This window comes from Dendropsophus ebraccatus, chromosome 11 (assembly GCF_027789765.1).
Source record: "Dendropsophus ebraccatus isolate aDenEbr1 chromosome 11, aDenEbr1.pat, whole genome shotgun sequence".
Classification (NCBI taxonomy): domain Eukaryota; kingdom Metazoa; phylum Chordata; class Amphibia; order Anura; family Hylidae; genus Dendropsophus; species Dendropsophus ebraccatus.
In genome coordinates this window covers 31,609-44,416 of record NC_091464.1, presented here as the reverse complement: position 1 = coordinate 44,416, position 12,808 = coordinate 31,609, and the positions used below count along the sequence as shown (strand labels likewise).

Sequence of the window (12,808 nt, the reverse complement as noted above, 5' to 3'; positions counted from 1 at the left end):
CCTGCAAGAAGGGGGGGATTGTATACAGTATAGGGGCTACCTGCAAAGGGGGGGGGGGAGTGCATACAGTATGGGGGCTACCTGCAAAGGGGGTGGAGTGTATACAGTATAGAGACTACCGGCAGTGGGGGGAGGGGGTATATAGAGTATGGGGGCTACCCGCAGGGGTGTATACAATATGGTGGCTACCTGCAGTGAGCGAGTGTATACAGTATAGGAGTACCTGCAAAGGGGGGGGGGGGTAGTGTATACAGTGCGGGGGCTACCTGCAAAGATGGGGGGGGGGGAAGTGTATACAGTATTAGGCTATGTTCACACTAAGTAAAAGTACTTAATGTAGTGTGAAACATAGCCTTACTTTCTATGGGATCCCAGACGCAGCATATACACATCATATGTGCTCCGGCCAGGGATCCCATACGGGGCCGCAAATAACTGACATGTCAGTTTTCATTGAATTGCGGCCGTAGGAAACCCTGTCAGTTCACACAATGAAGTGAGCGGCTCCGGCCGCTTGCTTCATTGTGTGCTATGGGAAGCTCTGATGTGGGCACGCGCTGATGTGCCCGCATCACAGCTCTGCAGCCGGAAAGATCATCTGGCCGGTACTTAAGTACCGGCCAGGATGATCCGGGCAGAGACCGGCCGGGTCACAGAACGGCCAGTCTCATACGACGTGTGAACATAGCCTTAGAAACTTTGAAACCTCTTCTGTGTTGTCCTCACCAAGGATGAAGGGTAGTGCGTAAGAGGGCCAGATTATGATGATGCAGGATTGTGTATGCACTTATTATTATAAGCTGCAGGTTTTCTGCACACACACCTTACTTATGGTCTGCAGTCTGTGGGAGGGGGGGCACCCCCAAACTATACACTACAGGTATACAGTACCTCCACCAACTCTATACTACAGGACCCCCAAACTATACATTATACATACATACAGGACCTCCACCAACTCTATACTACAGGTATACAGGACCCCCCAACTCTACACTACAGCTATACAGGACCTCCACCAACTTTATACTACACTGACAATGTTGTAAATAACCAGGCTCTGTATATAAAACTGCCAATGTATATAACCGGGCTCTGTATACAGTCTGATCACATGACATCTCAGTTTGGCTTTTAGGTATTTAGGATGTTTACATTTTTTAGTTTATTTCTATTGTGCATAAGCTACAATTTACATAAACAGTTCAGAACTGTCGGGGTATATAGGGGTTTATAGGGCTCCTGGCAATTTCCCCTTAACCAAAAAAAAAAAAAAAAAAAGGACATAGATTTGCCTCCTGGGCGACCTTGGAACAAATCTAATTAACACACTGACACTTTATACCCGGGCAGTGCCGTGTACATTTTCTAGTACTTCATATACTTGGATCCTCGCCCTTGTGGATAGATGAACTACTTTACAGAAAAATTATGTGCATCTTTAACTCTAATTTGGGGTCGGAAGAGGATGAGAATCAAGATCTCGACCTCTAGATAGGGGAGGTTTAGGCATACCCGATGTCCCCCAGAGGAGGAAAGATCTGGTTTCAGATATTTTTTTTTTTTTGTTAGGGTGTGGTCTATGTTTAAAGTGAAACTCAGGGTGGAGGGTGTGCTGGGTATTGCTCCTATCTGGCGCAATTCAAATCTCAAGAAGGTTTGGAAGGCTGGTGGTTTCCTATGTTTACAATCGGCAGGTTTATCCAGAGTGGCGGATTTGTACTGTGAAGAACTTGTTGGAAATGGTATGCGTGGTCCCTAGGAGTAGGCTACTGTGGGACAGGGAGTTGGGTACGATCACATTAGAAAAGTGGGGAAGGGTCTGTGGTAATAAGAAGGTCTCGAGGTTTTACTCATCGTCTAGTACAGATTTTGATTCTCTATCAGACTTATTCTATGCCTAAATTTTTATTTATGATTAATAGGAGGAAAAGTGATAGTTGCCCAAGGTGCGGTCAAGGGGTGGCGGATTTTATGCATATGCTCTGGGATTGTAGGGACCTGGAAGGGTACTGGAGGGATACATTTAATCGTGTTTCCACTTAGGTACAAAGTAGAATAGACCCTTCTCCTCTTACCACCCTTCATGGGGATACTCCAGTTAATGTTAGAAGTAAGAGTTTAAAGGAAGAATCTATTTATTTTTTTACAGCAGACTTTTGATAGCTAGGAGGTGGCTCGCTACTATACATACATTTTTATTTTATTTTTCTCTCCATTTTTTATCTTTCCAGTGTAGGGGTAATATAGGGGGGATTGGGGGGGTTGGGATAGTGGAGGGTAAATTTATAGCAATGTTTGTCACGAAATGTGTGTAACACTGTGTGGTGTAATACGTGCTGTCTTTGCATCCTCCTATGTATGGTATATTTTGTACATAGTCTTTTTATATATGTAAAATTGCTAAATAAATTTAAAAAAAAGTATCGAATAACAGGGAATTCTTGTATCGAACCAAAAAAATTTCCCCCCCAAAATTGATAGAATTGATTTTTCGGTGCATCGTGCATCCCTAATTCTGTGAAGAGTTGTTACCTGAGAATGAGACGCAGCATGATACTCCAGCATTATATTCGTACTATACAATTTATCAACTGGTTGAAAGGGATTTACTGCAACCAATGTACATCCAGCTTTTGTGTAGAAAATCCCCAATGTATATCTTGCTTGAAGACATTTTAGAACTGCAATAAAATAGGATAGCGATGTAAACATGTGAAGATGCATAAAACAAATCCCCATCATGCCAACAGCTCTGCACCCTGTCTGTATTTCTGATCCACATTTCCATGGCTTTCTTCAAATGCATTGAGGTAATTTCTTCAGCTATGGCCGTACTGTACAGTAAAAACAAAAGTGAATTGCTTCATTAGCTTGGCCCCAGGTGCCTGGAAAAGGTGGATCAAATCCCAGGAAACTGGGAGAGGTTTTCCAGGACTGGATGCAGCTTGTCCAGGCACCCAGGCAGTGAGCGTCTCGGAGATCAAAGGCAGCCGGTTGATGAACTAATGAAGCAATTCACTTCATTTTTACTGTAAGTTTGCTCATCTCTAGTAAAAAGCAAAAGAGGTACATTGTGACCTACTGGCTGCCCACAGGCTGTACCTGGATCTCCCCTTATAGTCCTCTACATAGGAGTACTTGGAGGCAAAGTGTTTGCTGTACACAGTCAACTGGTGCAGAATATCACAGCGGATTTCACTGCGAACTAGCTATGTGTGTTTTAAAGGTTTCTTTTCAAATTGTCCTATCATGGCAGCACCACCTGGAGATTTGTATGCCTCAACCCTAATGGAAACAGGAAGCACAGGGAGGTTAAAAAAGGCCCCTCCCCAAGAGCCCCCCCACCCTGGGAACAGAGCACAGAGGGTTATGTCAGCCGGCTGGTGGGGGTTGGTTCCTAAAGGGTCCCTGCTTTTGTTGCCGCACCGAGTTGCATGATACTTCTGCAACTCTCAGGCCCCTTTCTGCTGCGGTCGTACAGTGAGTTATTCACTACTGCCAGGCCGCGGGCGCACTGTGTGGATTCCCCTGGTCAATTCTGGGTTGTGAGTGCCAGTAGTGTCTGATGTCACTGCAGCGCCAAGGGCATTCTGGGACCCGGAAGCTATGCCGCCCCTCCCCAATATAGCTCCACTTATTGTGGAAAACATTGCTGATATGGGGTTGAGCTGGAGGGCAGGACGCAGATGCTTCTGTTTGGCACCAAATTCAATTTTGATAAGCTTAGGATAAGCTTAGGATAATTGTTTAGGTAAGCTTTTCTGTCGCTATAGAAAGCAGTACTGGTGCCTTCTCTGAATCTGCACACCAAAGCTCTATCACCAGCCCAGTGTAGCTACCCCCCTTTTGAGGTTCACTTTTTCTTGTTTTTATCTTACAACTTATGGGTTATATTTCTCTCTTTCTAGGGAGCCCAGGCAGCCCAGAAGTCCAAGGCTAAGCAAATGCGATGTGCAATATGTCATGATAAGCTGGCCGACAATTATGCTAAGCACCTATGTAAAGCTTATACTGCCAAAGTGGTTCAACAGGAGTCACTATCCCTGATCGAGCAGTTAGAAACGGTTATAAGTGACCAGGTCCAAGCATCTGTTTCTACACAAAAGTCTCACAGTCCTGAGCCTCCTCCTAAAGAGTTATTATTTCAGACTCTGATTTGGATGAGAATATTCTATTATCTGGGAAAAATTCCGTCGTTGGGGACACTGTTGAAGTACCGTCTGTTAAAAAAATATATATATATATATAAATTATTTCTCTTCAGAAGATGTTGACATTTTGCCCGGCGCAGTTAGAAGCACCATGATAAAGATAGAGAAACCATCTAATACCCAGGATGAAATTTTTTCTGGTCTTAAACTAAACAAAAAAAAGTAAGTATTCCTGGTACATGAGTCTTATCCTGGATGAATGGCAGGATCCAGAAAAAAAGGCTGGTAAAAGAATTCGGAGTCAGATTTTCTTTTAATGAGGACATAAAACCCTGATCGGAAGAGCCAAAAATTGATGTCCAAGTAACAAAGGTGGTCAAAAAAACCTCACTACCTTTTGAGGATGCCTCACAATTGAGGGATCCCATGGATAGAAAAATGGATGGATTGCTTAAAGAGGCCTGGGATGCTTCTTCAGCATCTCTCAATCACAATATGTCTGCCACTAGCGTGGCTAGGTCTCTTTTTGTGTGGCTTCAAGAACTTGAAACACATTCCTAGGGAGGAAATATTGGCTTCTATCCCAATGTTAAAACTTGCTTTATTCTAGAGGAGGAAAAGGCAGAGTTTTTTGCTAAATCCCAATTCCTCAGATAAAAACCGTGATGCCATTCCAGTGGAAGAGAGGCGCTGTCCCAATTTATTTTTTATCACCATTGATCATCATTTTAAACACCATAGAGAGGTCACAAATTTTTTTCAGCCCCCCACCCTCAAAATTTTGTATTACAGATCTCTGGTCAAATACTTTAAATGATCGGCTTTGGCCGAGCATTCGCAATCTCCTTCATTTGGAGGCTGTCACTCCAGTTCCTCATGCAGAACAGGGGTTCAGTCACTACTCAAGGTTGCTTCTGGTGCAGAAACTAAACTGTTCTTACCGGATCAACTTAATACCCCTAAATCGAGGGACATTTTATTGACAATTCAAAATGGAAACTCTAAAGACCATTATTCCTCTTATTCCAGAGGGAGCATGATTAGCAACTATCAACCTAAAGGATGCCCATTAATTCACAATCAAAATACTTACTCCCTTTTGGCATAGCACGAATGTTTACCAAGATAATGATGGAGGTGGTGGCACACTGAGGCTGAAGGGAGTATCATTTCCTACCTAGACAATCTGTTGATAGTGGGTAGCACCAAGGATCTACTGTCCGTATATCTAGAACTAAATCTCTCGTTTCCAAGATTTAGGTTGGATTATCAATTTCCAAAATTCAGACCTTACTCCTCCTCACAGAAAGAAATTTCTGGGTTTGGCTTTGGATACAAATGTCCAAATGACCTTCTTTCCGCAGGAAAAAATATCAGACCTGTTGGAGAAAATCAAGGAGATCTTACTGGAAAAAGAGCTCCATGACGCTTGCATCTTGGCAGTTTCTTGGTGCCATTCACAGCCTCTTCAATCAAAGATCCTGAAGGTTGCAGCTGTTTTTGGACAAGTGAATGTCCTTGTTTTGTTGGGGAAAAAAACTTCTCTTAAGTGGTGGTTGAAGGAGGAGGCCTCCATTGCTACTCTGTCCAGGTAGTCTCTATCACTACAAATGCCAGCAATTGGAGATGGGGATCTTCAGGGCCGCTGGACAGACAAGATCCGTCATTTTTCCTCAAACTCCCGAGATCTCAAAGCTGTTTTCGAAGCTTTAAAAGCCGCAAAGACATGATTGGCTTAGCACAGTTATGCCCAGCCAATCGTGGCTGAGCAGCTGATGACGTGGCAGAGGGGGGCCGGCATGAAGCACGGCTGGAGCGATTCGGCCGGCCTCCCAAAGATGACATCATTGTCACAAGATGGCGGTCGGGGGTCGACACGAATGCGGTGAGTATAGTGCACCACACTTCCGGGGAAGGGGGCCATTCACATACATAAAACACATTACAAAATTGTATAACTTTGTAATGTGTGTTATTTTGTGAATAAATGTTTAGCGCCGCACTACCCCTTTAAGTATGTTAAAGGTCTAAATAAGGTTCGGGTACTTAAAGACAAGTAGATGCTTGGAACAAACATCCAGCAGATGTGATTGGCAAATATACAATAACAGCATTTAAATCTGCCTGGTATATACATATATCTGTCCTAAGATAATAAAAACGGAAATACTAGAAGGGCAGACTAGATGGACCCAGTGGTCTTCTATGTTTCTTCACAAGATCTAGCATTTGGGCATAAGGTGCTACAAGCTGTGGTCCCCCTTTAAATGCATAATTTGGTATGTCTCCAGGTGGTGCTGCCATCATAGGATCAGAATTATGACTTACTGATAATTCGTTTTCATCATGACAGGACCCATTTATTTCCCATCCTAAGTATAGTGTTTATGCTATGTTTTAGTAACTTATAACACTGAGGGGCTACTGGGCAGGGGGATTTTTTTTATTTATCAAATCTGTTTTTATTGAACAGGTAAAAAACAGACAAGTACAAGCAATTTAACACGCTTTTGGTAACTTGTTACAACTAGGAGGTGGGGTTGGGGGGGAGGGGATGCACACATAGCCCTAAACTATGAACTTGTAATAGAGTCCAGGTCCAGGATTGGGATTAGAGTCCAAGAACGGCAGGGGCCTTTTTAATCTCTTTCCTTCCTGTTCACATTGGGGTCAAGGCATACAATTTCCTAGTGGTGCTGTCATGATAAACTTAAGAAAAAAGAATTATCGGTAAATCAGAATTCTGACTTTTCAGGGTGCCTTTACATTTTTCTATGAATTCTAATCATATTTTCTTTTTTCTTTTTGTTTTAGTGTGTGATCTCAGTATAATAATGCTATGAATCTAATGCACTGCAAATAAAGGCTAAAAACTAAACGTAAATAGAGAAGATAAACTGCTTGCTCATATTCCTTTACCAATTTCAGGTGTGACAGGATTCACTTGGGTCAGATCATCGTGCAGATACAAACATTGTTCATCAGTGAGGAACGCCTTCACCTCCTCCCCAAGCGGCTCACCGGACCCTCGCATCTTACATCCATTCAACTGAAAAACAAAGAGCAACAAATAAAATAGTTTTCTTATACAAAGTAACTATGCTGCAAACCCCCCCCCCCAAACAAGTATTGTCAGAGGGGGCCCAGGTTATTCTTTGTACTAATATTCTTCTAGTACACATTTATAGAGAAATGGCGACGTTAACCATGTATATTATACCAACAGTGCTAAAGTCTTTTCAGTGGAAGATCCAATTTATCCTAATTTAATATTATTATTAATAATAATAATAAAAAAGTAATGGGTGGCTGACCTATAGAAATGCTGCCACATCCCATAAATAAGCTATCCAGCTATAGATGGATCAGCGTGGTCATAACTAAGGCCCCCTTCACACATCTGGAAAATCTGTCCGGATTTCCGGACCCATAGGTTTATAGTAGTGACGGACAACCATCCCCTGTCAGAATCGCCCCCCCCCCCCCTCCAGAACGCCCCCCGGGTCCGCACCGCAGGGCAGCCCCCGACCCATCCGGACCTCAGATAAGGACAAAAGCAGGATCCAGGACAGATGAGATTACCCATTAGGACTACTACTCCCACCATGCTCTGCTGACAGGACCATGCTGGGAGTTGTAGTTTTGCAACATGTGGCCATACTGGTTGCAGAACTACTCCTCCCATCATGTCCCGCTGACAGTCCATGATGGGAGTTGTAGTTTTACAGCTGTCTCTGGAAGAAGGTGGCCATAAACATAGATATGTTAGAGAATTGTCTATTATACCTGTAGATAAGGTCTCCTGCACATGACTGGATTGTTTTTGCAGTCAGCGGGTGTGGATCACCCATGCAGCATTACCTACAGGCCGTTTGCAGGTACGGACCATGCACACAATCGGAAATATGGAAGTCTAAACTGCAATGTAGACAGCATGTCCACAGAATAGAGTAACATACGGACTCTATCTACAGCAAGGTGTAAGAGATTAATAGTTCACTACAGGTTCAGCACTTTCACAGTTAATGAGACTAATGCACGCCACAGCACTCCACCAAGCCCAACAGCTTAACACATGAAGGGTGGATGAGGTGTGTCCGCAGCAATTTGTCTGGGCGGCGGGAAGATGATGCATCAGTCTATACTGTATAAGGAGTCATATATGCTGTATATACTGTATAAGGAGTCATATATGCTGTATATAATGTATAAGGAGTCATATATGCTGTATATACTGTATAAGGAGTCATATATGCTGTATATACTGTATAAGGAGTCATATATACTGTATAAGGAGCTAATAGTCATATACGCTGTATATAATGTATAAGGAGTCATATATGATGTATAAGAAGTCATATATACTGTATAAGGAGCTAATAGTTATATACGCTGTATATACTGTATAAGGAGTCATATATGCTGTATATAATGTATAAGGAGTCATATATGCTGTATATACTGTATAAGGAGTCATATATGCTGTATAAGGAGTCATATATGCTGTATATACTGTATAAGGAGTCATATATGCTGTATAAGGAGTCATATATGCTGTATATACTGTATAAGGAGCTAATAGTCATATACGCTGTATATACTGTATAAGGAATCATATGCTGTATAAGGAGTCATATATGCTGTATATACTGTATAAGGAGTCATATATGCTGTATAAGGAGTCATATACGCTGTATATACTGTATAAGGAATCATATGCTGTATATACAGTATATACAGCGTATATGACTCCTTATACAGCATATATGACTCATTATACAGTATATACAGCATATATGACTCCTTAAGGAGTCATATATGCTGTATAAGGAGTCATATACGCTGTATATACTGTATAAGGAGTCATATATGCTGTATAAGGAGTCATATAAAATCAAATGAACACAAAAATACGCTGCACATGAGTCTCTCACACTGGTGTGTAATCTAGAGGGCCTGTGAACCTCTAATAGCAATCCAAGAAAACAGAAGATACACACCATGAAATTCTTTTCAGTTTCTTTAGCCAAAATAATTTCAGGATAACAATGCACATAACACCCAACACTCGAGCTCATGAACTTCAGATGCTGTGTGAGAGACGGTAAAGTCCTTTAAGGCTCAATCAGAGCTCTGTCGTCCTCATGGAGGTGATCGGAGTCGCGGGAGCAGACGACGGATTCTGCGACGTTTCGTGGAGGAACTCCACTTTGTCAAGCATCACGTGATCAGCCCACCACCAGTATAAAAAGCTAGGAAGTATCGCAAGACTTCCTAGGCTACGGGTACAGAAAGATACAATTAGATACGTCATAGTAAAATGAGCATAAAATAGTGCACATAAGCTATTCTGCGTGGCAATCAAATAACCATCTTGAGTAGTAATGTGATAGTAACAATAAGTACCCGCTAAGCAAGCAAAGCTACAAGAACGCGCTAAAACCACATATTTCATTCAGACCTCCCGGGTTCAGCGTACCAAGACGCTGGATCCAGAATGTCTCCTTCTGCAATAGTCTTTTCTTAATTTGCATATCATTTTCACCCTCAATCTCTTCTAGCACCATCCAACGTAAATTGCTGACCTGGTGTCGACATGTAGCAAAATGGCGAGCTACGCCAGTTTCTCCAAAGTCATTTTCTGGTACAATACCTTTATTTTGTATGCATCGTCTAATTGCCGATTTGTGTTCTCCCAATCTCGTCTAAACCATTCTGGATGTTTGGCCAACGTAAGCAAGCCCACATGGGCACTTGAGAAAATATACAACCTGTTTGGAATTACAGGAGAACCATCCTTTGACATCGATCCCATTTCGATCCCATTTCGAGACAGCACACATACATCGTCATCCACATAGCCAATTTGTCCATCTTTGGCTCAGATATGTGGATGACGTCTGCTTGTTATGGCGTGGTAACAAAGAAACACTAGAGGAGTTTGTAACCTATCTCAATTCGTGTCATCCCCTCATTGAATTCTCCCTTGAATGCAATGAAAACAGTGTTCATTATTTAGATGTTGAATTACATCGTAATGAACAAAATAAAATTACCACCACACTGTTCTCTAAACCCACTGATAAAAATAATATGTTGCGCAGAAGTAGCTGTCACGCCCCTCAGACCTTCTAAGGGACAATTGATACGGGCTAAAAGAATCTGTAGCACAGAAGATGAGTATAACAAAAATAAAGAAAAGATAGTGGCTAAGTTTGAACAAAGGGGTTATAAAAGAGAAGAACTAGTTAAAGCAGAAGAAGAGGTTGAAAAGTTGTCAAGAGAGGACGTCATGAAAAGACAGAATAAGATTAAAGACGAAAGACTACTGTTTATATCTACCTATGACAATCATGCCAAATTGGTACAAAAAACTATTATCAAACATTGGGACATGCTGCGACTGGAGCCTAAATTTGGCCGGTTATTTGAGCAGGTCCCCAGGTTTGTGTACAAGAAGGGTAAAACCCTGGCCAATCAGCTAGTGAGGGCTGATATAGGTAAGAAAAAACGGAGTAGACAAACGTTCATCAGGGCTGCTAAAAAGGGCACCTTTCCCTGTCATAAATGCCAGCATTGTAATTCCATCATTAGGGGCAACACAGTGAATCATCCCTCAAAAGGACATCCGATCGATGTCAAAGGATGGTTCTCCTGTAATTCCAAACAGGTTGTATATTTTCTCAAGTGCCCATGTGGGCTTGCTTACGTTGGCCAAACATCCAGAATGGTTAAGACGAGATTGGGAGAACACAAATCGGCAATTAGACGATGCATACAAAATAAAGGTATTGTACCAGAAAATGACTTTGGAGAAACTGGCGTAGCTCGCCATTTTGCTACATGTCGACACCAGGTCAGCAATTTACGTTGGATGGTGCTAGAAGAGATTGAGGGTGAAAATGATATGCAAATTAAGAAAAGACTATTGCAGAAGGAGACATTCTGGATCCAGCGTCTTGGTACGCTGAACCCGGGAGGTCTGAATGAAATATGTGGTTTTAGCGCGTTCTTGTAGCTTTGCTTGCTTAGCGGGTACTTATTGTTACTATCACATTACTACTCAAGATGGTTATTTGATTGCCACCCAGAATAGCTTATGTGCACTATTTTATGCTCATTTTACTATGACGTATCTAATTGCATCTTTCTGTACCCGTAGATCAAAGCAAGAAAACAGCAGGCCGGCAACCAACTACTCCATGCTTTCGGCACAACATCTAATATCGGATACTACGGAAAACACCTTTAGGCACGTGAAGACAGGGGTGCACCTCTCGAAATATGTGAAACACAAATAGAAGCTTCCAAAAAACAAGAGAGTAGAGAGGGCACTCACCATAAAATTCTTCTTTATTCAGTCCAAAACATTAAAATCAGGCAGAGTGTGTAGCAGTCGGCGGGGACGCCATACAAACACAGAAAGGGTGTGACAGCCGTTTCTGTACCCGTAGCCTAGGAAGTCTTGCGATACTTCCTAGCTTTTTATACTGGTGGTGGGCTGATCACGTGATGCTTGAGTTCCTCCACGAAACATCGCAGAATCCGGCGTCTGCTCCCGCGACGCCGATCACCTCCATGAGGACGACAGACCTCTGATTGAGCCTTAAGGGTATAAACCCACACACCGTATACGCAGCGTATTTACTGCTGCGATACGCAGCAAATACGCAACAAATACGCAGCGGATTAGATCTAAATAACTGAACACAGCATCAATTCTAAACCATCAAATCTGCTGCGTATTTGTTGCGTATCTGCTGCATATACGGTGTGTGGGTTTGTACCCTAAAGGACTTTATCGTCTCTCACACAGCATCTGAAGTTTATGAGCACAAGTGTTGGGTGATATACCTTATGTGCATTGTTATCCTAAAATTATTTTGGATTAAGGAGTCATATACGCTGTATATACTGTAAGGAGTAATATATGCTGTATATAATGTATATGGAGTCATATATGCTGTATAAGGAGTCATATACGCTGTATATACTGTATAAGGAATCATATGCTGCATATACTGTATAAGGAGTCATATACTGTATAAGGAGTCATATACGCTGTATATACTGTAAGGGTACAAACACACACGGCATATACGCTGCGTATTTACTGCTGCAATACACAGCAAATATGCAGCAGATACGCAGCAGATTAGATCTAAATAACTGAACACAGCATCAAATCTGCTGCGTATCTGCTGCATATCTGCTGTGTGTGTTTGTACCCTAAGGAGTAATATATGCTGTATATAATGTATAAGGAGTCATATACGCTGTATATACTGTATAAGGAGTCATATATGCTGTATATACTGTATAAGGAGTCATATGCTGTATATACTGTATAAGGAGTCATATATGCTGTATATAATGTATAAGGAGTCATATATGCTGTATATACTGTATAAGGAGTCATATATGCTGTATATACTGTATAAGGAGTCATATACGCTGTATATACTGTATAAGGAGTCATATATGCTGTATATACTGTATAAGGAGTCATATGCTGTATATACTGTATAAGGAGTCATATATGCTGTATATAATGTATAAGGAGTCATATATGCTGTATATACTGTATAAGGAGTCATATGCTGTATATACTGTATAAGGAGTCATATATGCTGTATATAATGTATAAGGAGTCA

At 41.8% G+C, this 12,808-nt stretch overlaps 1 protein-coding gene across 2 annotated transcripts in view; it reads right to left on the bottom strand.

Annotated features, from left to right (window-relative positions):
* MYO19 (myosin XIX) overlaps nt 1-12,808 on the bottom strand; it is a 171,523-nt gene that overhangs the window by 149,248 nt on the left and 9,467 nt on the right. For both annotated transcript variants that reach the window (XM_069945889.1, XM_069945890.1), the window contains exons 2-3: nt 7,074-7,203; nt 2,536-2,684 (exon numbers count right to left, since the gene is read on the bottom strand). In XM_069945889.1, coding sequence (XP_069801990.1) covers nt 2,536-2,684; nt 7,074-7,203 — 279 coding nt within the window. The remainder of the gene's footprint in view (nt 1-2,535; nt 2,685-7,073; nt 7,204-12,808) is intronic.